General features: G+C 35.6%; 1 protein-coding gene across 2 annotated transcripts; it reads left to right on the top strand.

Annotated features, from left to right (window-relative positions):
- Positions 1 to 18,240: 18,240 nt before the first annotated feature.
- On the top strand, positions 18,241 to 27,139 carry LOC140873949 (uncharacterized). 2 transcript variants are annotated; one of them, XM_073277233.1, is made up of 9 exons: positions 18,568 to 18,668; positions 20,214 to 20,407; positions 21,559 to 21,798; positions 22,390 to 22,796; positions 23,358 to 23,543; positions 23,851 to 24,043; positions 25,003 to 25,079; positions 25,820 to 25,973; positions 26,674 to 27,139. In XM_073277233.1, the coding sequence occupies exons 1-9, from the start codon at positions 18,665 to 18,667 to the stop codon at positions 26,968 to 26,970; spliced, it is 1,752 nt and encodes a 583-aa protein (XP_073133334.1). In that variant the 5' UTR covers positions 18,568 to 18,664; the 3' UTR covers positions 26,971 to 27,139. The 2 variants fall into 2 exon arrangements, with proteins under 2 accessions (XP_073133333.1, XP_073133334.1); XM_073277232.1 differs by lacking the exon at positions 20,214 to 20,407 and having other exon boundaries at positions 18,241 to 18,668.
- Positions 27,140 to 27,725: the final 586 nt, after the last annotated feature.

Raw genomic sequence — 27,725 nt, forward strand, 5'->3', positions numbered from 1 at the left:
CGGACTTGAAGGAGTAAATTGAGAGTCACAGTTCGTGTTGGAACTGTGTTTGATTTCGAGAACGAAATCTTTTCTTAGAGGGGGAGAATTTTAACACCCCGATTTTATCTTAATTGACTTTCTTTGAGATAATCGGAGATTCCAGAGTTCAAGAGCCGACTTGATTTTGATCAGGGGCTACTTTGCAAATTTCGGTTTTTCCAGGGACTAAAATGCAATTTTGGACTTAAATAGATATTTAAGCATGGTTGACTCTTTCTCCTCCATTTTTCATCCCTTCCAACGCCTCCTCCCTCAATTAGAGCCGACTCCAAGCTTCCTCAAGCTTCCAGATTTCCTCCTGAGCTCGATCCGTCCGTTGAAATTTATTTCTGAAAGCAGATTAGCGATCACGGCGGCGAGAGATTCGTTCTATAGTAAGTTTTTCTACGATCAGGTTCATTCTAGTTTTTGGATGTTGTTAGAATCGTTCTAGATTCGAGTATGTTGATCTCGGCAGAGTTCTGATCGTTTATTATCTGTCGGTTTTGAAATAGAGTGTCGTTCGGATTTGTTGTGAATTTTGGAAGATTATTCGAAAAAAATGAGTTTTGTGATTTGTTGGAATTGGATTGTTTTGTTTGAATGATGATTGATAAGAGTTGTTTGGATTGATATTATGCTGTCTGCGTTTCCGGTTTGATCATATTATAGTCCTTATGCCGTCGGTTTGAGTTTTGGATTGTCTATCGGTTCGAATTGTTGGAGCCAAGCCTTCAATTGAGTTGTATGTTAATCTCGAGCCTTATTACTTCTTGTACAGATTGATTTGAGGCCAGTGGAGTTGCGAGATTGCAGCTTGGTGCAACTTGGAGATCGTAGCCGGTATAGTATTGATTTCTTATTATCGATTGAGGAAGTTTGATTGAATCTTGATTGAGGAATCGTTGTTGTTTCCAGGTTTGGAGCATCGACGTTGTTGAAAAGAGGTATAAGATGACTTGGAATGGAATGGAACGAATAACTCGAATCCGACTTGATTCGAGTGTTCCGAAGAATCACATACTTGTATGTTATTTGCTTTTACTTGATTTTAGTTGATTGAGTTATGTTTTCATTGCATTCATCTTGAGTCAGAATCCTTGATTTGAACAGCGGGCAGGACGGCCTTTTATGATAGACGTTTTGGGGATTATATTGTGAGTGGCCTGGGTGTAGCCGTTTCACCTAGTGCTAGCATACTCCTTATAGTCGCACCAAAGTCTAGAGGATGGAGATACGTAGCACCACCTCGATCGGGAGAGTCGGTGAGTTGATTACGTGATCTCGTCCTCGGGATCCCAAAAGCAAAAGCAGCAACTCTTTTGATTATCCGACTTGATAATCCCAGATTTAAAGACATGCATTTCATTTATGCATCTGAATTGAGTTTATATATGCTTTTGGAATTTCATGGTTGTTAATTGAATATCTGGAATTTGATGCATTTCGTTTGAGATGTTTTTATGATATGCATGTTTGTCTCTTTTACTGGGAATCATATTCTCACCGGATTATCCGGCTGTTGTCTTGTCTTTATATGTGTGCTTGGCAACAGGTGGGGCAGGATCGAGTCAGAGGCAGCATGGCTAGGTGGTTGAGATGATAGACGTGAGGCCTTATTGTTTGAGAAGTCGAATATGTAATCGAACGTAAATTTTATTCGAACTCATTCTGTATCGGTTATGGAACTTAGATTGATGCATGTTCTATTAGTTGAGATTGTATAACTCTAGAACTACCTTGTAATGTATTATGCATGTTTGGATGTGTTAGAACATGTTTAGTTATCGAACTTCGTTTTTATGTTGTATTGATTATGCGAGCCTTGTCGAGATGTTATCATCACATATTCTATAGTTGGAGCGGTTGTATAACTCCAGTACTTCATGCATTAATTGGAGAGTTTGGGATTGTAATGCATGATTATATTTTGTTGATATCGGACTCAAGTTTCTAACATGAAATTCTGCTGTTTTTGGCTCTGTTTCTGTCGCCGCTCGATCGGCAATATGTTGCGGATCGAGCGAGGGAATTTTGATGCAGTTTCTGTTTTGAAATTTTGTGGCTCGCTCGATCCGCAAGATCTTGCGGATCGAGCGAGGGCTGGTTTTCTCGGGCAGAACCTTTTAAGTTTTTAGCTCGCTCGATCGGTAAGATCTTACCGATCGAGCGAGGCACTATTTCAAAAAAAAAAAAAAATCTTTGTTGCTTTTAACCTTTGGTTATTGTATGCCTTATTGTTGTTTAATCCCGAGATTAGTTGTTTGGAACCGAGGTCTCACAGGCGCAAAACGCAACAGACTATCAAACTTAGCCACGTACTCTTCAATGTTCAGATTCTCTTGCCTCAGGTTGGCAAACTCTGCTCCCTTATCTTTGCGATACGAGATAGGGAAAAACCGCTTATAAAATTCAGATTTAAAAAGAGTCCAAGTAACTTCCGTACCTCTACTCTCCATTGCTTTCTTTGTCATGATCCACCAGCTCTTAGCAACCCCACGTAGCTGATGAATGACTAACCTGATTCTGCGGTCATCTGTGTAATCAATGGAATCGAACAGCTGATCAATATCATCCAACCAACTCTCGCAGTCAACTGGATTTTCTGAACCCATCAATAACGGCGGATTGAACGACTGAAACCTCTTCAGCAAGGTTTCCATAGGCGTTGCTGAAGCATCCAACTGATCAACTTCAGTGCTAGCTTGCTCAGTCGCAGGGATAACTGGCGATGTGTTTCTGTTTATCACTCGACGAGGACCCATCTGATAATCAAAGGTTAGGACACGAGATATCTCAATCGCTACAATCAGTGCCCTTACAACCGCTTGGAATACCGGATACCAGTCGATAACAAAAACACTTATATCTCAAGTAGATCATGCTTTATAAATTAAATCACATAACCATGTAATTCAATAATTCTCAATAATAAAGCATGCTCGCATGGAATTAAGTACACAGTTAAAATAATTCAAACACATGCGAGGAGCCAATACACGCAAACTCGATCTACCCGCTCACTCTAGTTCGACCAAGAATCTTAACTCTCTGATACCACTTAATGTGAGACCTCGGTTCCAAACAACTAATCTCGGGATTCAACAACAATAAGGCATACAATAACCAAAGGTTAAAAGCAACAAAGATTTTTTTTTTTTTTGAAATAGTGCCTCGCTCGATCGGTAAGATCTTACCGATCGAGCGAGCCAAAAACTTAAAAGGTTTTGCCCGAGAAAACCAGCCCTCGCTCGATCCGCAAGATCTTGCGGATCGAGCGAGCCACAAAATTTCAAAACAGAAACTGCATCAAAATTCCCTCGCTCGATCCGCAACATATTGCCGATCGAGCGGCGACAGAAACAGAGCCAAAAACAGCAGAATTTCATGTTAGAAACTTGAGTCCGATATCAACAAAATATAATCATGCATTACAATCCCAAACTCTCCAATTAATGCATGAAGTACTGGAGTTATACAACCGCTCCAAATATAGAAAATGTGATGATAACATGTCGACAAGGCTCGCATAATCAATACAACATAAAAACGAAGTTTGATAACTAAGCATGTTCTAACATATACTAGGTAGACATGCTGACACGACTTCTAAACCGAGTCTTACTACTAGCTCTCCCTCTTGATGTTAACCAGGCATTCGCTGACTTGATCCTGCCCCACCTGTTGCCAAGTACACATACAAAACGAAGCAACAACTAGATAACCGGTGAGAATGATAATCCCAGTAAAATCAACATAACAAGTAATACAACAATAAACATACTTTCAAGACAACGACGAAATCAATAACAACGTAATGAAATGCATGTCTTTAAACCGGGATATCAAATCTGATAAACGAGGGATTGCTGCTGTGCTTTTGGGATCCCGAGGATGAGATCACGTAACGACTCACCGACTCTCCTAATCGAGGTGGTGCCACGTATCCCACTCCTCTAGACTTTGAGCAACTATAATGAGTATGCTAGCACCAGGCGAAACGACTACGACCTAGGCCACTCAATCATAGTTCCCAAACATCTAAACAAAAAGGGGCGGTTCTGCCCGCTAGAAACAAGATTGTCTCAAGATGAATGCATATCAAAACATAAACATAAGCCACATAAACAACTCAAATAACAACCAAAATACAAGTTCCACATGCTAGAACAAGTATTGATGCAATATGTGATTTGAAAGGAAAACTCGAGAACCAACAGTCCCGAGTATGCTATCCCGCTACAATGACTGCTTTTACCTTTCAAGGCAGTAGTTCCAACTTCTGGAAAGCTACAACAAAAGATTGTATCAACATCTATACAACCTAAACAACAAACGACGACTCAAGGAAAACTCTTTACCGATCTTCGTCCAACTCTTGACGAACAATGCTGCTAACACGGGGCTTGACAAACTCCAAACAAATCTGTTCAGATACAAATCAAAGATCAATTACCATGATCGACTTACAAGCCAAGTTCAACAACTTCAAAAATGGTTCAAATCTCCAAAACTCAAACCGACGGCATAACGGCTATAACTGAACAAACCGACAATGCAGACAGCAGTTCAATAGCGATATAACCTCATAACAATTCTAAGACAACCAAAACAAGGCAATCCCAACAAATCTCAAATCACAATTTTCGAAAATGGCTTCCAAAAATCATAACAATTCCGAACGTCGCTCAAATTCAAAACCGACAGATAATAACGATCAGAACTCTGTAGAGAACAACATACTCGAATCTAGAACGATTCTAACAACATCCAAAAACTAGAATGTATCTGATCGTAGAAAAACTTACGATATAACAGAGCTCTCACTGCAGTGATCGATAATCTGCCTTCAGAAATAATTTCTAACGGACGGATCGAGCTCGGACTGAAATCTAGAAGCTTGGAAAAGGTTGGAGGCGTCTTCAATGGAGCTCACGGTTTGGAGGAGGAAGAAGAAGACTTTGTCAACAAAATCTAAGTGTAGATAATATATAAAATCCACTATTTGCGTTTTAGTCCCTGAAATTTCCAAAATTTGCAAAAAGGACCCTGATCAAAATCAAGTCGGCTCGAGAACTCTGTAATCTCCGATTAACTCAAATAAACTCATTTAAGATAAAAACGGGAAGTTACAATAACCAAGTACTGATTAGTGATAGTTTCAGATTATTGAATCACTTGATTTTGTGATTTAACCAATCAGTATGTTTTATGCTTTACGACGTACATGTGTACCTGAATATCTGAGTTGATTGAAAGCATGTATTCCGTGAAAATGAAGTAGAATTGGTTCTTGATCAGAACTCGAGTATTGAGGAGAAGTATGAATAGTCTGATCAAAGGAGAACTGAAATAGAATTGATGAATAGAATAAACGATTGAATTAGATCAACAAGAACATGATGTGCATATGAATATGATGATATGATATGGAATCTCGAATTAAAATTCTGTGATTTCGGATTGATGTATGATGTTTGATTACAGAAATATTCCGAAATCAGTATATTCGATGCACTAAATATGTTTAAGATCTAAATCAACATTGATAGGTATGCCAATGCATAGAGATTACAGATATGTTCCAGTAAGATTTTTGACTTTAGTTTAAGTTGTGAACTGGAATTCAATAGTGAATTGATGAATTGATGAATTTATGAATTACCGACTTGATGAGATTATGAACTGAATATTAATTTTGAGGTTTAGAAGATATATGATGATATGAAAATCAGTTACAGATGAGTCTTTTCTTTGATTATCCTGAATCGACTACATCAATTGGACATATAATTTTTGAAATGTTTGATTTCGAGTGGCTCTCCTTGTTTTGTTCATAGAGCCTGAGTGATTTACTCATTCTGAGTTATGTGATGCAAGTGAGTTGTTTTCACTTTACAGAGTTTGTTATCCAGAAGATTAGATTTTGGATGACCTTGATTGAGGGATTTTCTCAATCTTGATTTATTTCTTTTGATTTTGAGAATTATTGATCCTTTGATGACATTTCAGCGTATTTTAAGATTTTTAGCTCGTAACTGATAGAAGAATTTGAATATGATCCATGATTTTTTGGTTAGATGATATGAATTTTTGGTATTTGGAAAAGAAGTGAGAAATGAAATAGGCATTGATCGATTGATTTTAGATTTCTGTGTATTTTGGTTTGAGTATATTCAGACGAATATATCACCAATCAGAATGATTTTGATTAGAAGTAAGCCAAAACTGTTCAGAAGATGAAAGAAACACAGAAAGTAAACTGAAGTGATGAGAATTCAGTAAAGAATGCCAGATTGAGATATGAATTGAAGCCTTAGATCCGAATGAATGAATTCTATTATGATTGATTATTTGATTGTGCCTGATATTTCCAAAAAGAGATATCAGAATTTAAAGAATTGCACAACAATGAATTCAATATTCATTCGATAATTGTTTTATCAAAAGATAAAGCAAATAGAAGTAACAGAATTAGTACGTTTTTGAAGTTAAACGTACAGAGAGTTTTCGATAAAGTTGAAAATCGTTGACCAGATGAGTTCAGTGATAGTTTGGAAACTCCAAACATTGAAACGAGATTATAATTTGAAAGAATATTTTGCGAAAACTACTGTGATGAAACAGTATAGATGAGGTAAACAGGTGGTAGTTATGAACAAATTGATTGACATTACTGTATACGATGATCTGTCTGTATGATCAAATCACTGAATTATGATTAGATTCGTTATAAGATGAACAGTAAGCCAAGAAATATTGTTTCAGATTGAAACATTGGGTTTACTATTAAATTGTAATACAGATAATCCAAAGACTTTGAGTACTTTTTAAGGTAAAGGTACAATATATTATCCTTGAATTGGAAGAATAGTCAGAGAAGATGAATCGAATGTCGAGAATGAACTTCACTTGATGTGATACCAATTATCAACAGCTCTGAATACTTTGAAATCTGTGACTACAGCATATTATAATCTGATTAATAGATAGTCCGAATAGACTAATCAGAATTTTAGAATACACTGTATGAGATGTGAATAACAGTTATTTATTCAGATCTATGAAGAAGATAGAGATATGATGAAATTACAGGAATGATGAAAATTTATTGTCAGGATTAAGACTTTAGATTTACTCGACAGAATGTGGCATCGATGGATTGACTGATGTTCTGAGAGTTGGTTATATGTGATTGCATTATACCATTCGTCGATTGATGGATTATCTGAGTTGATTTTCCAGATATTGAGACTATTCTCAGAACTTTAATACCTGATTCGGTATTACTTGACTTGATGTGTTGCCACTTGATGATTATAATTCATGTAACAGCTATTGAGCCGAGTTTGAGATAATGCTATGAGGATATGATGAAAGAAAATCCGATTTATTTGTGTTGAAATGTTACTATTGAAGTATATAATATCAGATCAGACATGAATTGTTGATATTAGATCAGATTTGATTTGAGACACACAAAGATTTTGAAGATGAATCTGTACGAAATGAAAACAGAGAAGAAAAACCAGAATTCGTAATTGAATGATAGATAAAACTTTTGAAGCTGAAACTGATTCGTTAAGCGGAAAAGTTATTATTGAAACATCATTCAATTCAGAATAGAGAAAAGGCAGAGTTTAATTTGCAGATTCAGAATATGAAGTTGACTATTGATCTTGAAGCACTGAATTGAATGACAGCTTAGACTTGATATATGTTCTATCTAGAACATCGAATGATATTCAGAAAGAAATAAGTCGACACAAATACTGAACTTCATTGAATGAGATGTCAGATGGAATTGACGATGGGAAAGATTTATCCTTTTCAGCTTGATACAATGAATCCGAATTGTTCAATGAATTTGAATTGTTCCATGTATATAAGTGAAGGAAGTATCAGTAGATTCTTCCTATATACTTTAATTAGATGAAATAGATATCGAAAAGATTCTGAGTTAAGTCGATTAGTCGACAAATCTTTAATTGAAGAAAGAAGCAGCTCAGAACGAATTCTTTTCAATGACTGAAAGTACAACTGAATAGATACCAAAGAGAATAGAAGCATATCCGAAGAAAGGATCTAATAAGAAATGAAGTGATGAGATACGAAATTCAGAGTTATATGATTGAGGTGAGACTAACTTCAGATAATCATTCAGTCTATCAGACTTGATATTTGATTTGACTACGATTTCGAGGACGAAATCATTTCTTAGAAGGGAGGAATTGTAAGGCCCGAAAATATTAAATTATTAATTATGGGATTTAAGAATTAAATTCCATATTATAGGCTAATATTTATTTGAGATGTTATGGACATGATAGATTTAATTTTCGAGCCGAAAATATTTAATTTGAGAATTTACGGATTTTGATAATTAAATTCCGAGAATTATTAAATTAAAAGAATAAATATTTGATTTGAATATTTATGGAACTCAAGATTAAATTACATGTTTCGGGAATTAAAGAAGATTAATTTTGAAGATACAACTCGATAAGGGACTGATTTGCAAATATCGAAGTTGAAGGGATAAAATGCAAAAGGCCGGGATTATTTGATTAATCCGAATATATTTAATTTGGGAATATTTAGAGTTTCGATTTAAATTCTAATATTCTTAAATTATTTTGGATTGGAATTGAATTAAAACGAAGGTCGAGGACTGAATTGCAATTAAGGAAGATTTGAGGGACTAAATTGCAATTAAGCAATACATATCCGATTTTATTTATAATTATCAGAATGAAACGTGTTTAGTTGAGAAATAATTCAGAAATTTGGAACAGAGGTCGAAGCCCTCTTCATTTTCTTTCGATTTCGATTTTTCAAATTGCCGTAACTTTTGATCCGATCATCCGATTTCGATTCCGAAAGATGTTCTGGAATCCTTGCAACGAGACCTTCGATTTGACGTAAGTATTTTGTTATTTTAACATGGTTTGAAAAACGAAATATGGCAGAGATTTCTGTTGAAGTTATGAATGTATTCTTGATCTTGTATGCATCTCGATATCAAAACCGAATCGAAGATTGATTATGAAATGAACTCGTTACAATTTCCAGCATATATGTTGATGATTATAGCTGTTGGTATGAAGAGTTGTATGATAATGAACGGATATGAAGAGCCGTATGAATGAAGTTGAAATTAGAAATAAATTCGATATCGTAACGATTCCCTATTGACAATCGCTATGATGCTCGGTTATGTTTTGAAACCATATTGATAGTCTAAGATTGAGCCAATGATCTTGGGATTGTATACTGATTTTGTTAGATGGTAATCTTTACATTTCAGACGTGCTACGATCTCAATCAAATCAAGAGGTCGGATTGTGAACCGAGGAAGTTCGTTTGTGGTTTGAAATGAATTTGATTGAAGATGTGTTGATGATTTTGACTCGTTTCTGAAATGAATGTATTGAACGAAGCTTGATGTGAAGGTTTTGAGATTGCAGTTCCGATTTGAAGAATTCAGAACAGAAGAAATACGAAGGTAAAAGTGGACTACTACTTGAATGGGATTATAACTCGAGATGGTTTGTATCGAGTTCCCTAAATCACATACTTATTTGATTACTTGCTTTTATATGCTTTCTATGAATTATGGAATGAGTCTTTGATGTTAATGAATGCTATTATGATGATATATGTTGCATTCATCTTGTAAGACTTGTTCTTTGATTTCGAAATGAACGAACACATTCGATTAGACGATTTGAGGAAGTATATATGTATGGCCTGGGTGGTTGACTTAGCCTAGCGTCTGATTTACATATATAGTGGCTTCAAAGTCTAGAGAAGTAAGATAAGTAACCCCACCTCGATCGGAAGAGTCGGTGGTTAGTTATGATATCTGCTTCTCGGGATCCCAACCGATGAAATGAGAGAATTTGTTAGAGAACCTTGTTTTAAAACATGCATTGTAGTTACTTTTATATCATGAATTTGATATATGCTTTGCTATGCATGTTTAGTTGCTTTTACTGGGAAATATATTTCTCACCGGAGTTTATCCGGCTCTTGCTTTGTTTTGTATGTGTGCATTGCAACATGTGGGGCAGGAGCTAGTCTGAGATGACATGGACAGCTCGGGAGCGAGATTTAGCAAGTGTGGACTCGGGTTTAAGCGGAAGAATGATAGTGAGAATTACAGCCAACTTAGCAAGAACATTAGAAACTTGTAAATGAGATTTTGACGTTTTGAATAGTTTGTAGTTTCTTGATATTTATGGGATTCATTTGATGTATTGAATTGCATGATTAGATGCTTGAAACCTTGTTCTTGTAATTATATCAGTTCTAGATTTTATGGAACATGTTTGATGTTGATTTGTAATGATTTAGATCACTTGTTCCAAGTTTGACAGCAAAAAGAGTGTTCTGCAGAATTGCTGGATCTGGTGCCCGCTCGATCGGGTGAGATGCACCGATCGAGCGCGGCATGGAAATATTGGAACCGAGAGCTCTGGAGTGTGGCTCGCTCGATCGGACGAATTCATCCGATCGAGCGAGGCCATTTGTGCTACAGACCAAGAGCAATGATTTCTTGCTCGCTCGATCGGGGAATTTTATCCGATAGAGCGAGGCTCCGGATTTTTTTTTTTAAAAAAAAAAAAAAATTTTAGCTCTTGGTTTTAATATTCTAATTGATTTTTTTCATGAATCATTAGTTGCCTTAATACGAGATTAGCAACCCGAGGTCCTCACAATTGTATTATCCCTAATCTTTCCGAGAGTGTTCCAAATACCTCTCATTTAAAGCCAAAATCTTGTACGCTAGGAAAGAGTGATCTTGATGACCCAAATGATTGTCCTTCAAGTTGGAACAATTTATGCTCTATTAAGGTTAATGTATTCTATTAATGCGTACTTGTTGTGCCGGATCTCATAGTCTCATATTCTTTGAGATTAGTGGAGTTGGAATACATGCGTTGTCTTACAAATTGATGTAATAGATTATAAAAACTCATATTCAACAACTTATGAGTTTGAAAGTTTGAATTATTACCCAATTTTAGTCATTAAGAGGCAATTGATATCAACAAATGTGATCTCATTGAGTAAGGATCATTGTGTTCCTCCTATACCTTGGACAAAGTAGTGCACAAGACATTATATGACAAACAATTGGGTAATTGTTCTACCGATCTTGAGGTATTGAAAACTCTTCATAACGTTTTTAATGAGACATATTGTAGCATCTTGGTGCATGTGCAAACGACGAATCTCAAGTTCACAATGACATGTCCTATTGTCCCAAAAATGAAGAGTATTATCCCTGATATTGCCGGGATTGTTCCAAATACTTGATATTTAGAGCCGAAATCTTGAACGCTAGGAAAGAGTGATCTTGATGGCCCAAATGATTGTTCTTAAAGTTGGAACAATTTATGCTCGATTAAGGCTAATGTATCCTATTAATGCGTAAGTGTTGTGCCGAATCTCGTAGTCTCATATTCTTTGGGATTAGTGGAGCTGAAATACATGCTTCGTCATACAAATTGATGTGGTAGATGATAAAAAATCAGATTCAACAACTTATGAGTTTCAAAGTTTGAATTATTATCCAATTGTAGTCATTAAGAGACAATTGACATCAACAAATGTGATCTCATTGAGTAAAGATCATTGTGTTTCTCCTAAACCTTAGACAAAGTAGTGCACAAGACATTACATGACAAACACTTGGATAAATATTCTAATGATCTTGAGGTATTGAAAACTCCTCATAACGTTTGTTATGAGACATATTGTACCATTTTGGTGCATGTGCAAATGATAAATCTCAAGTTCACAATGAAATGTCCTATTGTGCCGGAAATTAAGAGTATTATCTCTGATATTGCAGGGATTGTTCCAAATACCTGACATTTAGAGCCGAAATCTTGGACGCTAGGAAAGAGTGATCTTGATGGTCCAAATGATTGTCCTTCAAGTTCGAATAATTTATTCTTGATTAAGGCTAATGTATTCTAATAATGCGTATGTGTTGTGCCGGATCTTGTAGTCTCGTATTCTTTGGGATTAGTGAAGTTGAAATACATACGTCGTCTTACAAATTGATGTAATAGATGATAAAAACTCAGATTCAACAACTTATGAGTCTGAAAGTTTGTATTATTGCCCAATTGTAGTCATTGTGAGACAATTGACATCAACAAATGTGATCTCATTGAGTAATGATCATTGTGTTCCTCCTATACCTTAGACAAAGTAGTGACAAACACATTACATGAAAAACACTTGGGTAATTATTCTACCGATCTTGAGTTATTGAAAACTCCTCATAACATTTGTTATGAAACATATTGTACCATTTTGGTGTATGTGCAAATGATAAATCTCAAGTTCATAATGACATGTCCCATTGTGCCGAAAATTAAGAGTATTATCCCTGATATTGCTGGGATTGTTACAAATACCTGACATTTAGAGCCAAAATATTGGACGCTAGGAAAGAGTGATCTTGATGGCCCAAATGATTGTCCTTCAAGTTGGAATAATTTATGCTCGATTAAGGCTAATGTATTATATTAATGCGCATGTGTTGTGTCGTATCTTGTAGTCTCATATTCTTTGGGATTAGTGGAGTTGAAATACATGTGTCGTCTTATAAATTTATGCAATAGATGATAAAACTCAGATTCAACAAATTATGAGTTTCAAAGTTAACCCAATTGTAGCCATTTAGAGACAATTGACATTGTAACGCCCCTATTTTATCTTAATCGACTTTATTTGAGATAATCGGAGATTTCAGAGTTCAAGAGCCGACTTGATTTTGATCAGGGTCCTTTTTGCAAATTTCGGATTTTTCAGGGACTAAAGTGCAAATATTGAGATTGTTAGATATTTAAGCTTGAGTTGACTTACCTTTTCACTTCATCCCCTTCCCCAACACGCCTCCCCCCTCTCTAGACGCCATGGACGTCTCCTTGAGCTCCCAGATTTCACCCCGAGCACGATCCGTCCGTTAGAATTTATTTCTGAAGGCAGATTAGCGATCACGGCTGCGAGAGCTTCGTTCTACCGTAAGTATTTCTCCGATCGGATATGTTTTGTTTTTCGGAGGTTGTTAGAATCGATTTAGATTCTAGTATGTTGTTCTTGGCGGAGTTCTGATCGTTTATTATCTGTCAGTTTTGAATTAGAGCGATGTTCGGATTTGTTATGATTTTTTGAAGCCATTTTCGAAAACTTGGATTTTGAGATTGATGGGTTGCCTTTTTATTGTTTTTTTGGGCATTGATATGAGGTTATATCGTTATTGAACTGCTGTCTTGCATTTCCGGTTTGATCAGATTATAGCCGTTATGCCGTCGGTTTGAGTTTTGGATTGTTTATCGGTTCGAATTGTTGAGCCAAGCCTTTGTTTGAGTTGTATGTTAATCTCGAGCCTTTATTACTTCTTGCACAGATTGATTTGAGGCCAGTGGAGTTGCGAGATTTCAGCTTTGTTCGACTTGGAGATTGTAGTCGGTATAGTATCGATTTCTTATTATCGATTGAAGTAGTTTGATTGAATCTTGATTGAGGAATCGTTGTTGTTTCCAGGTTTGGAGCATCGAAGTTGTTGAAAAGAGGTATAAGATGACTTAGATTGGAATGGAACGTGTGACTCGAATCCGACTCGATTCGAGTGTTCCGAAGAATCACATACTTGCATGTTATTTGATTATTTGAATTATTTGAGTTATGTTTTGAATTTCATTCATCTTGAACATGAATCCTTGATTTGAGTAGCGGGCAGGACGGCCCTTTTGATGATAGACGTTTTGGGGATTATATTGTGAGTGGCCTGGGTGTAGCCGTTTCACCTAGTGCTAGCATACTCCTTATAGTCGCACCAAAGTCTAGAGGATGGAGATACGTAGCACCACCTCGATCGGGAGAGTCGGTGAGTCGTTTACGTGATCTCGTCCTCGGGATCCCAAAAGCAAAAGCAGAAATGTTTTGATTATCCGACTTGATAATCCCAGATTTTAAAGACATGCATTGCATTTATGCATATGAATTGAGTTTTAGACATTCTTGTTGAATTTCATGGTTGTTTTATGAATATCTAGAAGATGATGCATTTCGTTTGAGATGTTTTTATGATATTGCATGTTTGTCTCTTTTACTGGGAATATTATTCTCACCGGATTATCCGGCTGTTGTCTTGTCTTTGTATGTGTGCTTGGCAACAGGTGGGGCAGGACCGAGTCAGAGATCGCATGGCTAGGTGGATGAGTTGATAGAGTGAGGCCTTGTTATTGTAGAAGTCGAATTTGAAATCGAACTTAGATTGTATTCGAACTCGATTTGTATTTTGGATTTTGGAACTTAGAATTGATGCATGTTCTACTCTTTCTTGTAATTGAATACTTCGTTGTTGGAAAAGTGTTAGTTGGATCATGTCGGAGTCTTTCCGGGTGTTAGATTGCACTTTTGGAGCCTTATTTTGAGCTAAAACAGCAGGCCATGCGCGCCCGCGCGTTCTGCTCCCTTTCTCGGAGGCTCGGGCAGGGCTGTATGCGCGCCCGCGCGTCACCCTGTGTAAAAAAAAAAAAAAAAAAAACTTTCTTTTAATCTTAGATCTTGTATGCGTAATTATTGTTTATTCTGAGATTATATGATTAGAATCGAGGTCTCACAGACATCAACAAATGTGATCTCATTGATTAATAATAATTGTGTTCCTCATATACCTTAGACAAATTAGTGCACAAAACATTACCTGACAAACACTTGGGTAATTATTCTACCAATCTTAAGGTATTGAAAACTCCTCGTAAAGTTTGTTATGAGACGTATTGTAGCATCTGGGTGCATGTGCAAACGATGAATCTCAAATTCACAATGAAATGTCCTATTGTGCCGAAAATGAAGAGTATTATCCCTGATATTGCTGGGATTGTTTCAAATACTTGACATTTAGAGCCAAAATCTTGGACGCTAGGAAAGAGTGATCTTGATGGCCCAAATGATTTTCCTTAAATTTGGAATAATTTATGCTCGATTAAGGCTAATGTATCATATTAATGCGTACGTGTTGTGCCGGATCTCTTAGTCTTATATTCTTTGGGATTAGTGGAGTTTAAATAGCGTCGTCTTACATATTGATCTAATAGATGATAAAAACTCAGATTCAACAACTTATGAGTTTCAAAGTTTGAATTATAACCCAATTGTATCCATTGAGAGACAATTGACATCAACAAATGTAATCTCATTGATTAATGAAAATTGTGTTCCTCATATACCTTAGACAAATTAGTGCACAAAACATTACCTGACAAACACTTGGGTAATTATTCTACCAATCTTGAGGTATTGAAAACTCCTCATAAAGTTTGTTATGAGACGTATTGTAGCATCTTGGTGCATGTGCAAACGATGAATCTCAAGTTCACAATGACATGTCCTATTGTGCCGAAAATGAAGAGTATTATCCCTGATATTGCTGGGATTGTTCCAAATACTTGAAATTTAGAGCCAAAATCTTGGACGCTAGGAAAGAGTGATCTTGATGGCCCGAATGATTGTCCTTAAAGTTGGAACAATTTATGCTCGATTAAGGCTAATGTATCCTATTAATGCGTACGCGTTGTGCTGGATCTCTTAGTCTTATATTCTTTGGGATTAGTGGAGTTTAAATACATTTGTCGTCTTACAAATTGATCTAATAGATGATAAAAACTCAGATTCAACAACTTATGAGTTTCAAATTTTGAATTATTACCTAATTGTAGTCATTGGGAGACAATTGATATCAACAAATGTGATCTCATTGAGTAATGATAATTGTGTTCCTCCTATACCTTAGACAAAGTAGTGCATAAAACATTACATGACAAACACTTAATTAATTGTTCTACCGATCTTGAGGTATTGAAAACTCTTCATAACATTTGTTATGAGACATATTGTACTACTTTGGTGTTGGTCATAATAAGAATACAAATGCGGCATAATTCAGCATAAATCGTTCTTCTTACCGAGATAAAATTTTAGGTCCGCAAGAACAACCTTGCCAAGTGAAGATAAATTAGGATAAAATTGTCCCAAATTCAGAATCATTTCATATTAATTTGAAACAATAACGGACATTTATGGCAAAAAAAAATTAAATAATTGAAAAATATATTAAAAAAAATATTAATATTATCATTTATAACAGTATCAAATATACAATAACAAGAAGAAAATATAAAATTTGGGAACAATATAATAATAATCGAGCACTATATCAGAATTTATGACCTTTAAATAATCATTCAGGAAGTTCAAAATTTGATCAAATGCAACAATGAAATACATTAATCTCTGGATCTCTGACTGTACAATCATAAGCAAGTTTTGTCCCTCGTTATATGTGCCATGAATATCATGTCTTGCCACTTCTTGTCTTTCCATACTTTGCGGTAGTCTAACTCTACCTTATAATCTATTTGCAAGTTGTTCTGCAGAGTAGAAGGATGATAAGATAACTCATATATCAATTTTATTTCACCGGTATCGGCTCTACGATGTCATATGCTATATAGTTTGTTTTCAACGCATGTATCCAATTGCGATCCATAATTGTGTGTCTTCCTTACGAATCCTTATAAATTCGATATAAAATAGAAATAATATCAAAATGCAATTTCAATCTTAATATATGCAACACAAACCATTATCAAAATCGCAATATGAATACACACACACACTTTACCTCTCAAAATAAAAAAATGTTAAGATGCTCATGTTTGCTCTCTGTCCTCAATTCGATCATTGTGAGTTTTATTCGCATATAAAGATGAATCATAATAAGAACATTATCGTTAGAAACACGAACAACTTATGATGTGGTGCTCTGTATTGTATAATCATGAATTCTGGAGAAATATTTGAACGTTTTTTTTTATCGATACTCATAAATATATCCATAAAAAATACGCCCACTACAGATCGAGATCACAAACATATGCTTCTTGTATTTATAACAACAAAAAGACGCAAGGTTGTAAAAAACCAATCCGAGATTTTAGTTTCGATATAATCAATAAAAACATAACATTCAATGCAATAAGATAAAAAAATGAAGATCATAGCTTTATTCATTACCCATTTCGCAACAAAAAATATCACAAAATCACACTTTTAAGTAGCAAATTCGAAAATTATAAAGACTATCTATATAATCTTTATAATCCAATATTAAACTATAAAAATTGGCAATAAAATTGTTATAATCAAGAACAATAACGAATTTCAGATAATAAATTTATAATTGATTGAGATAAACCACATACCCACTAAGATAAGTAAAACCTAAATATTAATCATCAACTCTGTATAATTCAAACGATGTACGAAACTTCAACATAACCATCACACAATAAACAAAAACCTCAAAAAATCACTGAATTGGAAAGTTTAAAAAAAGAAACAATCATCAAGATGAAATTGCATCTAAAAAGTTTCTTAATTTTTCGAGTAAAAAAAAACATACCTTGAAGTTGTTGTTTCGATGTCGATTCTACACATAGATTTTTTAAAATCCTATCATTCTTCACTTTAAACTCCTTTGGCTTTATTTTATTGCACCAAACTTCGACGCAAATATACAGATCGTTGATGGTGTCATTAATGGTGAAGTAGAAAAAGGTTGGGGAGACGTGAGATTGAAGGAGAGAGATAGATTGTTATTAAAAATATGTATATTGTTGGTTAATGGGTTTTTAGAATATTTGAGTACAATTTTGTATTTTAACTCAATTAGAAACTTCAAACAAATTACGGTGTTTTGTCATGTAGTTGGAATACAAAAAATCTGAAGCACGGACTGACAACAAATTTGAAGTTTCTATTAGGGATTTATTGATCATTCCCCCTTATTTAAAAGGGTTGATCCTCGGGACTCCATACTACATGATTGAGAGATTTATTGGCTCATGCGGAGGTTAAATCGAGGGAATGTGCACGAGGGGCAGGACTTGAGGGAGGTAGCAACATGACCAACGCCCAATGCATACCGAAAATATGCTCCGGATCAAACCCGCAACGCTAAAAAAATTTTTTCATGTCATTTCATACCTTACCAACTCACCTATATCTATGTGAGCTACATCTCATGCATTATTAGTTGCGTGTGCTTCGTTATATAAATGACTTTAATTTTTTTTAATGAAATGATTAATTTTCTTGCACAATAGTCTTATATATTCTTTCTCCGAACTCATATAAACAGAATACGTGTGTCTCTATGTATGTATGCATTCAGTTTCCTTGAATGGAAGGTTAATCCAAAGCTGTGGATTTGCTGCTGTTTGCGATTTGCACGCCTTAAATGTGAAGGATTCTCCGAAGAAATCTGTGTTCTACATGTGTATGTGCCCTAGGAAATGATGAAAATTGATCTGATAAATGCTGTTCTACCGGACGAATTGCTACAGAAAATCTTCGATCACCTGGAGTCGAAGTGGTGCCGCGATGCCTGTTCGCTGGTTTGCAAGCGGTGGCTCAACCTGGAGCGGCTCAGCCGCTTCGCAATCTCTATCAGCTCCTCCACGCCTGAGTCATACATCAGGTTGTTGAGCAGTGTATATGTGAATCTGAGAAGTGTGTATATCGACGAACGCCGCTCCGTGTCATTGCCTGTTCAATGCGTAAGACTATCACCGTTATGATTCTTTTTGAACTATTTGATAGTTGATTAGATTCAAATTTCAATCATACTTGTATTAAGTCAATGAAGATTCTTTTGGGATACTTATTGGTGGTCTGGTTGATTGTATTTGTTTCACTTTATGAATGGATTTGATCGGCGTTTTTAATTTTACACTGAAGTGTTTCAACTTTCAAGTTATGTTTCTAGAGCTTTAATTTCTTGGTACCAGACTCTATGCTGTGGCATTTGTGATATTTATGTGATTGAAGAAGGGTGGAGTTGTTTGGAGAGGATAAGCCTTTCATTCTTTCCAAATGTTATAGTTATTTTCCACTAGTTTGGACTTTGGCTGATGAAATTTCTTTGGTTTGTCAATGGATCGAGCTTGAGTTATTTGATTTGTTGAAAATGGAGGTTAATGGGTCTGTCTTTACTATTTTGTTTAGTTTCAGTTGGTTTGATTGGAAAATTTTGAGGTTTTGGTTTCATGCAACTGATTATAGGAGTTGTCAGAGAATAGTATTTTTTGATCAAGGCTTGAACGTTGTGCAACTATTTGAGTTTTTGGCTTTATAGAGAATGTTATTGGGTAAGCAAGACTTGAAATTTGTACAAAGTTTTGAATTTTGAATTTGCTCTATAACTGATGAGGTTCTGTTGCTCAAGTTATTGATTGCCCTTGGTGAGAATAATCTACGTTTTTTTAATTGTCTCTTTTGAATTTTTGTTTTGGTGCTACTGCTTGCAAATGATAGGATCTAGTAGAATATTCGATGTTGTGATCTTTGTGGTGCTAATTTGTAAATTTTTCAATTTCTGAGAGGGGAGAATGCTGTTGGCTTGGAAGCTTAATCTGTTAAAATAAAGAGCACTCTGGTTTGCACTTCCTTAGGATGTTTTGTTTCCATGCTGGAGCTAGTCAAATATTGGAACACATTAGACAAGCAGAACTCAACTTTGTTAACTTATGTTCCAGTATTGTTGGATGTAGAAACATTGTTAGTGCAGATCTTTTCACATGTATTTTGGCCATATATGATGTGATTAAATCCACCTTCTGCAATGCCGCTCATGAAACATTCTCAGAATTTAAAAAAGAAATTTTGTTTGTAGTGTGGTGTAGCTACGATTCCATATTGTCATTGCAATTCCAGTTAACCATGAAATTGGAAGCATTATTTCTTTCAACAGATTATCAGTGAACCAGAGAGAGAAAACGATACCTGTGTACTACTTTATGGAATTAAATGCTGTGCCTGTGTGTGCGGTTTTTTTCCCCTATCGGAAAATGTGTTATTTTAAAACTATTTCTGCTTTTGAGAACTAAAATCCAAATTGGCCTCCTACCCGCAAAATTAGCCGGCTATCATCATTAATATCGCTAGTTGGTTGGGAAAAATACTTTTTCACTTTAACGTATGAGCTAAGTATCACCTCTATAAATTAGCGACATACATTTTCAATCGAACAAAGAGGCTGATGGAAGATCGAATAAATTCAACATTAGCAGATGATGAACTAATAGAAATTTTCCGACGTTTAGATTCAACATACAGCCATGATGCCTGTTCTCTCGTTTGCAAACGCTGGTTATATCTTGAGGGGCTGATCCGTAACAGTGTCCATTTTGGTAGATCTTGCAAGACTGACACTACAATCAGGCTGTTTGCCGATCGTTTTGTGAATGTCCAAAGTGTGTATATCAATGAGACTTCCAATTCGAGCTCCACCCAATTGGTAAGTGTATTGGCAGAATGTAGTTTGATAGTTGATCATCGTGTGAATTCTCAATGTGGTTTTACATTTTCCTCGCTACCGTATTCGTAAATCTTGACTTGTGCTAACTGCTAAAGGAAAATTTTCATCTGACAAGGAGTTTCCTTAACAAAAATCCTTCCTATTCTTGGCAGAAGTTGGATAAATTTTGTAGATCTGAGATCTATCTTTCTGAATAACCTACAATCGATGAATCAAATCTTTCCAGCATAACTGATCACTCATCCTTGGGAAATCTTAGTTGATTTTTCATTCATGTTATGATTTTCGGGATAAATGATTTTAGACGAAGTCGATAAATATTAGCATGGATTATAAATTCTGATTGAGACAATACTTTATTTTTGTGTTTGTTTGGAAATTTTATTTATGGCAGATCTGGGAATTTTTTTTTTTATTTTTATTTTCCCCCCATTTTGCTGATCTATTTTGTTTAAAATTTGTTCAATCACTCCAAAATCTCATATCTGATCACATGTACCATCCAAGCATAATTCATCGCGACTCATCAAAATTGCGATAACATGTGATTGATGGTAAATCTGATCAGAATCCAGATATGAGATTTTGGAGTGATTGAACAAATTCAAACTCGTGACTCATCAAAATTGCAATAACATGTGATTGATGGCATCAATTAGTGTTGCTTATTTGCGAACTCTCAAATTTTGCTTAAATTAATGCACCTTGAGTTGTTTCCTAATGGTTTTTATTCAGATTGATTTTGAAATTTAATGGATAGCTCTGAGCAGCTGTATTATGAACGCTTGCTGACTTGTGTGCTTTTGGAGAAATTTGTTATGGATTGTTTGAAGTGGTTGGAATCATGCACATGGCCACGATATTTACTCAGTGAAATTCTGATGTAAAATTCTAGAGTTGCCATGCTGATTATTTACATTTACTGATTATTTACATTTAGAATGTGGTGAAGGTTCATGCATCTAAATCCTTTTCAATTGCGTTGCTTATACAAAATCATGCCAAACTTTGTTCTTCTCGGGTGATTTTTGAAATTTGAGTTTAAAGTACAACCATAGCTCCTTTAACTGCTTTGTTTTAGTCTTCTGGAGTCATCTTTGGGATGTCATTGTTTCCTTATTGTGGAGCAGGGAAAAAGACGACGTGGTGCTGGCTCTTCTACTACAACCAGGTTTGGCCGTGGGTCTAATAAAAATGCGTCCGATAACAAGACAGGAACTAGCTGTTTGTCAGACTCTGGCTTGGAAACTGTTGGTGGTCGCTTTGCAAAACTAGAAAAATTGAGCCTTATTTGGTGCTCGAATGTAACAGATTTGGGGCTAAGATCTTTTGCCGAGAAATGTAAAACTCTTAAATCTTTGGATTTACAGGTGATTGCCAAAAATGTATTTTGTATTTGTTTTGTTGTATGATAACACCTTGCGTCAGTTGTACCTTGATTTGATGTTTGGTAGTGTTATCTTGATGAAGTCCAATACACTATGATTTCTGGTATCAAGATCTGAAATCATCCTCCCATTCTGCTTCGGTTGTTAAGCATGGTGGATATTGGAAAATGGAATTCAGAATTAAATACTGCAGAAACCTTGTCTGGTCTGGTTGAATGGAAATTTTGAGAGGGAGGTGTAGTGAAATGCTTACTTCTCTTCAAGTGACATTTGTCAACATTGCAGTGACGTTATTTCTGAAAAGCTCGATACCTTTTATGTCAACGATTTTTTCCTGTGCACCAAACAAAAGAAGATATATTTTTTCTTCCATGACAGGGGAAAGGTCTTTCTTTCCGGCTATACTTTGTGCCCTTCTTATCTCATATGAATGAATAACCACGGTCTTGTCAGTAGCGTGTGGTTTACTTAAAAATTTAATCAGTTGATGTGTAGAAGCTTATATTTACTAATTTGTGATTACACGTTGAATATGCACCATGACTGACTGAACTTTTGCTGTATGTCTTTAAGGGCTGCTACATTGGAGATGGAGGTTTGGCTGCGGTGGGAGCATGCTGCAGTGGGCTTAATGATTTAAATTTGCGGTTTTGTGAAGGCTTGACTGACAAGGGACTGATTCTGTTGGCCCTTGGTAGTGGGAGGAATTTGAAATCACTTGGAGTCGCTGCTTGTGCAAAGATTACTGATGCCTCATTAGAAGTGGTGGGTTCTCATTGCAAATCTCTTGAAACTCTGTCACTAGACTCAGAAACCATCCATGACAAAGGCTTGCTTGCTGTGGCCAAAGGATGCCCTATGATGAAAGCTCTGAAACTACAGTGTATAAATCTTACAGATGAGGCTTTACAAGCTGTTGGTTCTTTCTGTTTATTGTTGGAGTCATTGGCTCTATACAGCTTCCAGAAATTCACTGACAGGTCACTTTTTTCTGTTTTCTCTTTGTTCTTTCTCGTTCTTAGGTGGTGGTGTTGTTCATACAAATCCTATTGTTATTGTCATCGTCACTTTGATATTACATAGGCAGGCAGAAATATTCAAATCCATGTACAATTCTGGTCATGCAACTCACCTTTTATTGATGTTTTTATCTGGAAAAGGAGATTGGTGGCCTAATTACCTGAAAGTGGTTATGCATGTCCCTTGAAATAAGCTTCCAGGGATTTGATCAGTTAATCTCCAACTCTATGTTACAAGCATTGTATTTGATTAATCACTTTTTTCTTTCATGGATGTGTGGTCATCCCATAGGTTTCATTGGTGTTTATTACATGTATCAATATACCAGAATTTAAGTTCAACACATTATGTGGTTCTGAATTGAACATCTATATCATTCTGAAAGCAATACTATGTATTATTCCATCTATTTCTGCTTTTTCTGCCTCTTCTTGGTTCCGGTGTGGGGACAATTTACAGAGTAAACCAGGATGACTGTTTATTTTTAGCTGACGAGTAGTCTTTATTGGATATTTGTGCAGGAGCCTGTATGCCATAGGGAAAGGGTGTAATAAGCTGAAAAATCTTACATTGAGCGACTGCTACTTTTTAAGCAACAAGGGCTTGCATTTTGTCGCCACTGGTTGCCCAGAACTTGTGCATGTCGAAGTTAATGGTTGTCACAATATCGGAACAACCGGTTTGAAGTCTATTGGGAAATTTTGCAAGCAAGTTTTTTGTCCTTTCATCTCATGCTTTTTGCCTCATGGATATATCTGAACGCTGTTTACGCTTTTATGTGCAAATTTTTTCTTTTTGTTTTGTCATAACCACGAATTACCACCTATCACATTAGCCATTTCCTTATCTTTGATTGTCTTTGTGCCTGGAGACTTAAATTTGCAGCTACCGGAATCATGACCATTTGCGTATCACCTGGCTGGAACTTTTTTATCGTGGCTTGCTGCTTTGGCTACCCATTAATCTATATTGATTCGATTTTTTTTCTTTTGGCTATTGCACCATTAACTGCAGTGGTCTTTCTGAATTATCCTTGCTGTACTGTCAGAGGATAGACTACGATGCTTTAAGTGAAATTGGTAATGGATGCAAGTTCTTACAAGCTCTTCACTTGGTGGATTGCTCCAGTATTGGGGATTTTTCCATATGTTGCATAGCTAGAGGATGTACCAACTTAAGAAAGCTTCATATTCGCCGATGTTACGAGGTACTTTGTCCCAACATTTCTGGTGCAACAGATTCAGAGTATTTTCTTACTGTTAAGTGATATCGTATGAATTGCATCTGCATCAGTACCTATCTTTTAATTCTAAAGTTCCTCGATGTTTGAATAAACTTCGTTTTTCTTTGTTCTAGATAATAAATGGATAATTTTAGTTCTACTTAAGTTTTGTCACTTCTTGTAGTAAAGCGGGACAGAGTAAATGTATCAAATAATGCCAATGACCCTGGCAAGCTTCCTCCAGCTCTCTTATTTACTCATTAGTTTTTAGATACACATATATTCAGGTGATTTATTACGTGAAGTTATCTTTAGTAGTCACTCGGCCACAACTATTGACCTCGTTGTCTGGAAAGGTTAACCAATCTGGAAGCTGTGATTCATTTTTAAGGGTATTATATGCCAGTGCAGGTGGCTTAATTTTGGATATGCTACTTACCATATGGAGTTACTCATATTGGCCAATGTTAAGATTTGAGTTAGCTTTTGGGTTGGAGTTTGGCTCAGGTCCATGATCTTTAACAACCTAATTGATCCAACCACTTCCAGTTTATTTTTCTAAATACAGTTGCAAAATTTTGTTTTTTGTTGACCCTTCTGCTGCAATGCTCAGTGGATGAATCTTACTTCCGTAGTAAGAAATTTTATACATAGATTATTAATATTATTATTGTTGTTGTTGTTGTTATTATTATTATTATTATTATTATGGTGACAGTCTAAATTGCTCGAGTTTCTTCAACCCTTTCCACGTGCCAAACATTAGATATGTATCGAGCCTTATTCCTGTCTTTAGTTTTCCCATTTTTTGATTTTACTGTGTTGCAGTAAATGTCTTCTTTAGTTTTAAATCAAATCACTCCTGCATGGTTATGTCTTATACTTATTTGACTAAAACCTGAATATTTCTGCTAATCTTTTTACCCTCGTACGCACATTAATAGGTGGGGAACGAAGGGATTACTGCGATTGCTCAGAACTGCAAATTCCTTTCAGATCTCAGTATCCGCTTCTGTGATAGGTTGGCAATTTCCCTCTTTCTGCTTTGTTTAAATCATGGAACACACAAATCAAAACATTTGAATGTCTTTTAACTTTTCTCCATTAATGTATCCCGTATAAGGTTATTGCAGTATTGCCTTAATCTCTTTTATATATCTCATCCTCTGATGCATTCAGAAAGGCGATGGTTGAAAAAGACGCACTTTTGTTTCTTTATTTGGATATGTTTTTGTTGCTCTGCTGATAACTCTCAGATAGGAGTTGCTTTATTTATTTGTTTTGGTCTGGCTGCTGTTCTTGAAAATTTCTCTTGCTATGGTTCTTTTTCATTATGGCACCAGAAGAGTTCGTATTTGGTTGCTAAAGTTGCTGCTGTAGAATAAGCTGTAGTTTCAGTCTCAGACTTATTAGCTCTTATCTCCACTTAATATTATTTCCTGTGATTTATGGTATTTGTCCCTTCACCTTCACCTTCACCTTCACCTTCACCTTCACCTTCACCTTCTGTCTGAGCCTTCCCCCTTCTTTTTTCCCTTTTTATCTCACTGGATATAGCGAGAATCCCACTTCTGCATTTTCTGCTTTTGTTGAAACTTATCCTGGCGGTAACGTCAAATCTGCTTCATCATTGCCATTTTCACTTTAGAATTAGCTGTTCAACTTCCTTTCTGAACTATTGTTCGTACAGGTATTCTTTATCCTCTGATATATGGTTATATTTGTACCTAAACATTTGTTTTGCTTTGTGATTATTACCAGCATAGGCGATGAGGCGCTGATTTCAATTGGCGAAGGTTGTCCCTCGTTGCAACATTTAAATGTAAGTGGTTGCAACCAAATTGGAGATGCTGGAATAATGGCCATTGCTAGAGGTTGCCCTCAACTCAGTTATCTGGATATAAGCGTTCTTCAGGTGGATGGCTTAACTCTGATATCTCCTACATTTATGCAAACCTGTATATTTTGGTGGTGCTGTGGAACAGACGATATTCTCTATGAGTGACATACATACATGATCAAGCACGATAATGAATGTGTGTCTGAACAGTTTGAAACTTTGTGCTATGTTATTAAAAACTAATTCCTGCAGCATACTCGAGAGGCTTCTATATTATTCCACTAATTGCTTTGTGGAAACAGGATAGAGATCACTGCTTGTTGATGAGTCAAATTGTCAAAGCATCAGTCTGTCCTTTAGAGAATTTTTTATAAAGAATTAAACGATTGGTTATCTGAACATGCGATACTGTAACATTCTATGGGCACATATATATACGCGATGGAAATGTTGAAATTGTTGCTAGTAATTAGACTAGTAAGAAAATGTTTCCACATTGTGGCATGTTCATTCAGTAACATAAGAATAGGCATGCATACAAACACGGGAAATGTTATGTTTTAACCTGCTTTTGACAGTGAGTTTGATAAATGATTTTGTTAAAAAATCCTCGTCCAATGTTGTATTGTTATCTTACCATGCACGCATATCTATCTATATACACAGCATCTGGGTGAAATCCATTTATCTATGTATATAACAATGCCATGCAATCATGTGTATTTGTGTCCATTTTGTCAATCCATACTTAGCATCTGCTTGCTATGTCGTGCAGAAACTGACCGACAGGGCCTTGATTGACTTAGGCGAAGGCTGCTCCTTTCTAAAGGACATAGTGATATCACATTGTCGAGAAATAACCAACATAGGCCTCAGCTATCTTGCTCGGAGATGCATGCTACTGGAATCGTGTCACTTGGTTTACTGCCCGGGAATTACGGAAACTGGCATATCCACACTGATTACAACCTGTACGAGGATGAAAAAGGTGTTGGTCGAGAAGTGGAAGGTTAGTGAACGTACCAAAAGACATGCTGGATCCATCATCAACTACCTCTGTGTCGACCTTTAGATGGTGAATTGAAGTTCAAGCCACATTTCTACAGATGATGGCAAGTTTAACTATGAAGTATTATTACCTTTGTTTAAATTATCAAACTCCCTAATAAAGTCACCCTATATATCTATTACTATCTATTACTATGCAAGTTTCATTGTGAATTTACAAACATACCCTTGTGTATTTAATGACATTAATTAATGATTGTTCTTTATGACTTTCTAATAAATTTAATTTATATGATTTATGTTTATATATTACTTGCATAAAACATAGCTAAAAAAATTATTGTGAGCTATTTTTTTTTTCATTTGAATTCTTATTTCTTATCTCTTTAGTTGTGGTTGTTAGCTAAAACTTATGCTTCCAAACTAATATTATTTTTTATGTATAAATATGTAAGTTCCATTGTAAATTTACAAACATGTTTTTGTTTGTTTAATGACTTTAATTAATGAGGTTTCTTTTTGGCTTTCTAATTAATTTAATTTATTATCTATATAAATATGCAAATTTCATTGTAAATTTACAAACAACTTGTAAGTTGCTCCTTCGAATGTAGTGTCCTCAAATACCAAAATCAATGACAGGGCGGGGTAACCGCACACGCTGTTTTATTGATCTAGTGGGTGTCACAAGGTTACAAGAAACAAGAGCTGAGCGACTCAACAAAACTGGCTATCTCAAGGGATATCAGACTCAACGTGATTATCACATGTTCATACATAACATGACATGATAAAAATACATCATATGATAGATAATAT

The sequence above is a fragment of the Henckelia pumila genome, chromosome 1 (genome assembly GCF_033568475.1).
Source record: "Henckelia pumila isolate YLH828 chromosome 1, ASM3356847v2, whole genome shotgun sequence".
Taxonomy (NCBI): domain Eukaryota; kingdom Viridiplantae; phylum Streptophyta; class Magnoliopsida; order Lamiales; family Gesneriaceae; genus Henckelia; species Henckelia pumila.

Excerpts from the sequence above, each read along its gene's own strand:
- LOC140873949 (XM_073277232.1), top strand. The coding sequence starts at position 18,405 with ATGATGAAAATTGATCTGATAAATGCTGTTCTACCGGACGAATTGCTA. Across the intron at positions 24,044-25,002 it reads ATATTCGCCGATGTTACGAG|GTGGGGAACGAAGGGATTAC; the intron begins GTACTTTGTCCC and ends GCACATTAATAG. Across the intron at positions 25,080-25,819 it reads AGTATCCGCTTCTGTGATAG|CATAGGCGATGAGGCGCTGA; the intron begins GTTGGCAATTTC and ends GATTATTACCAG.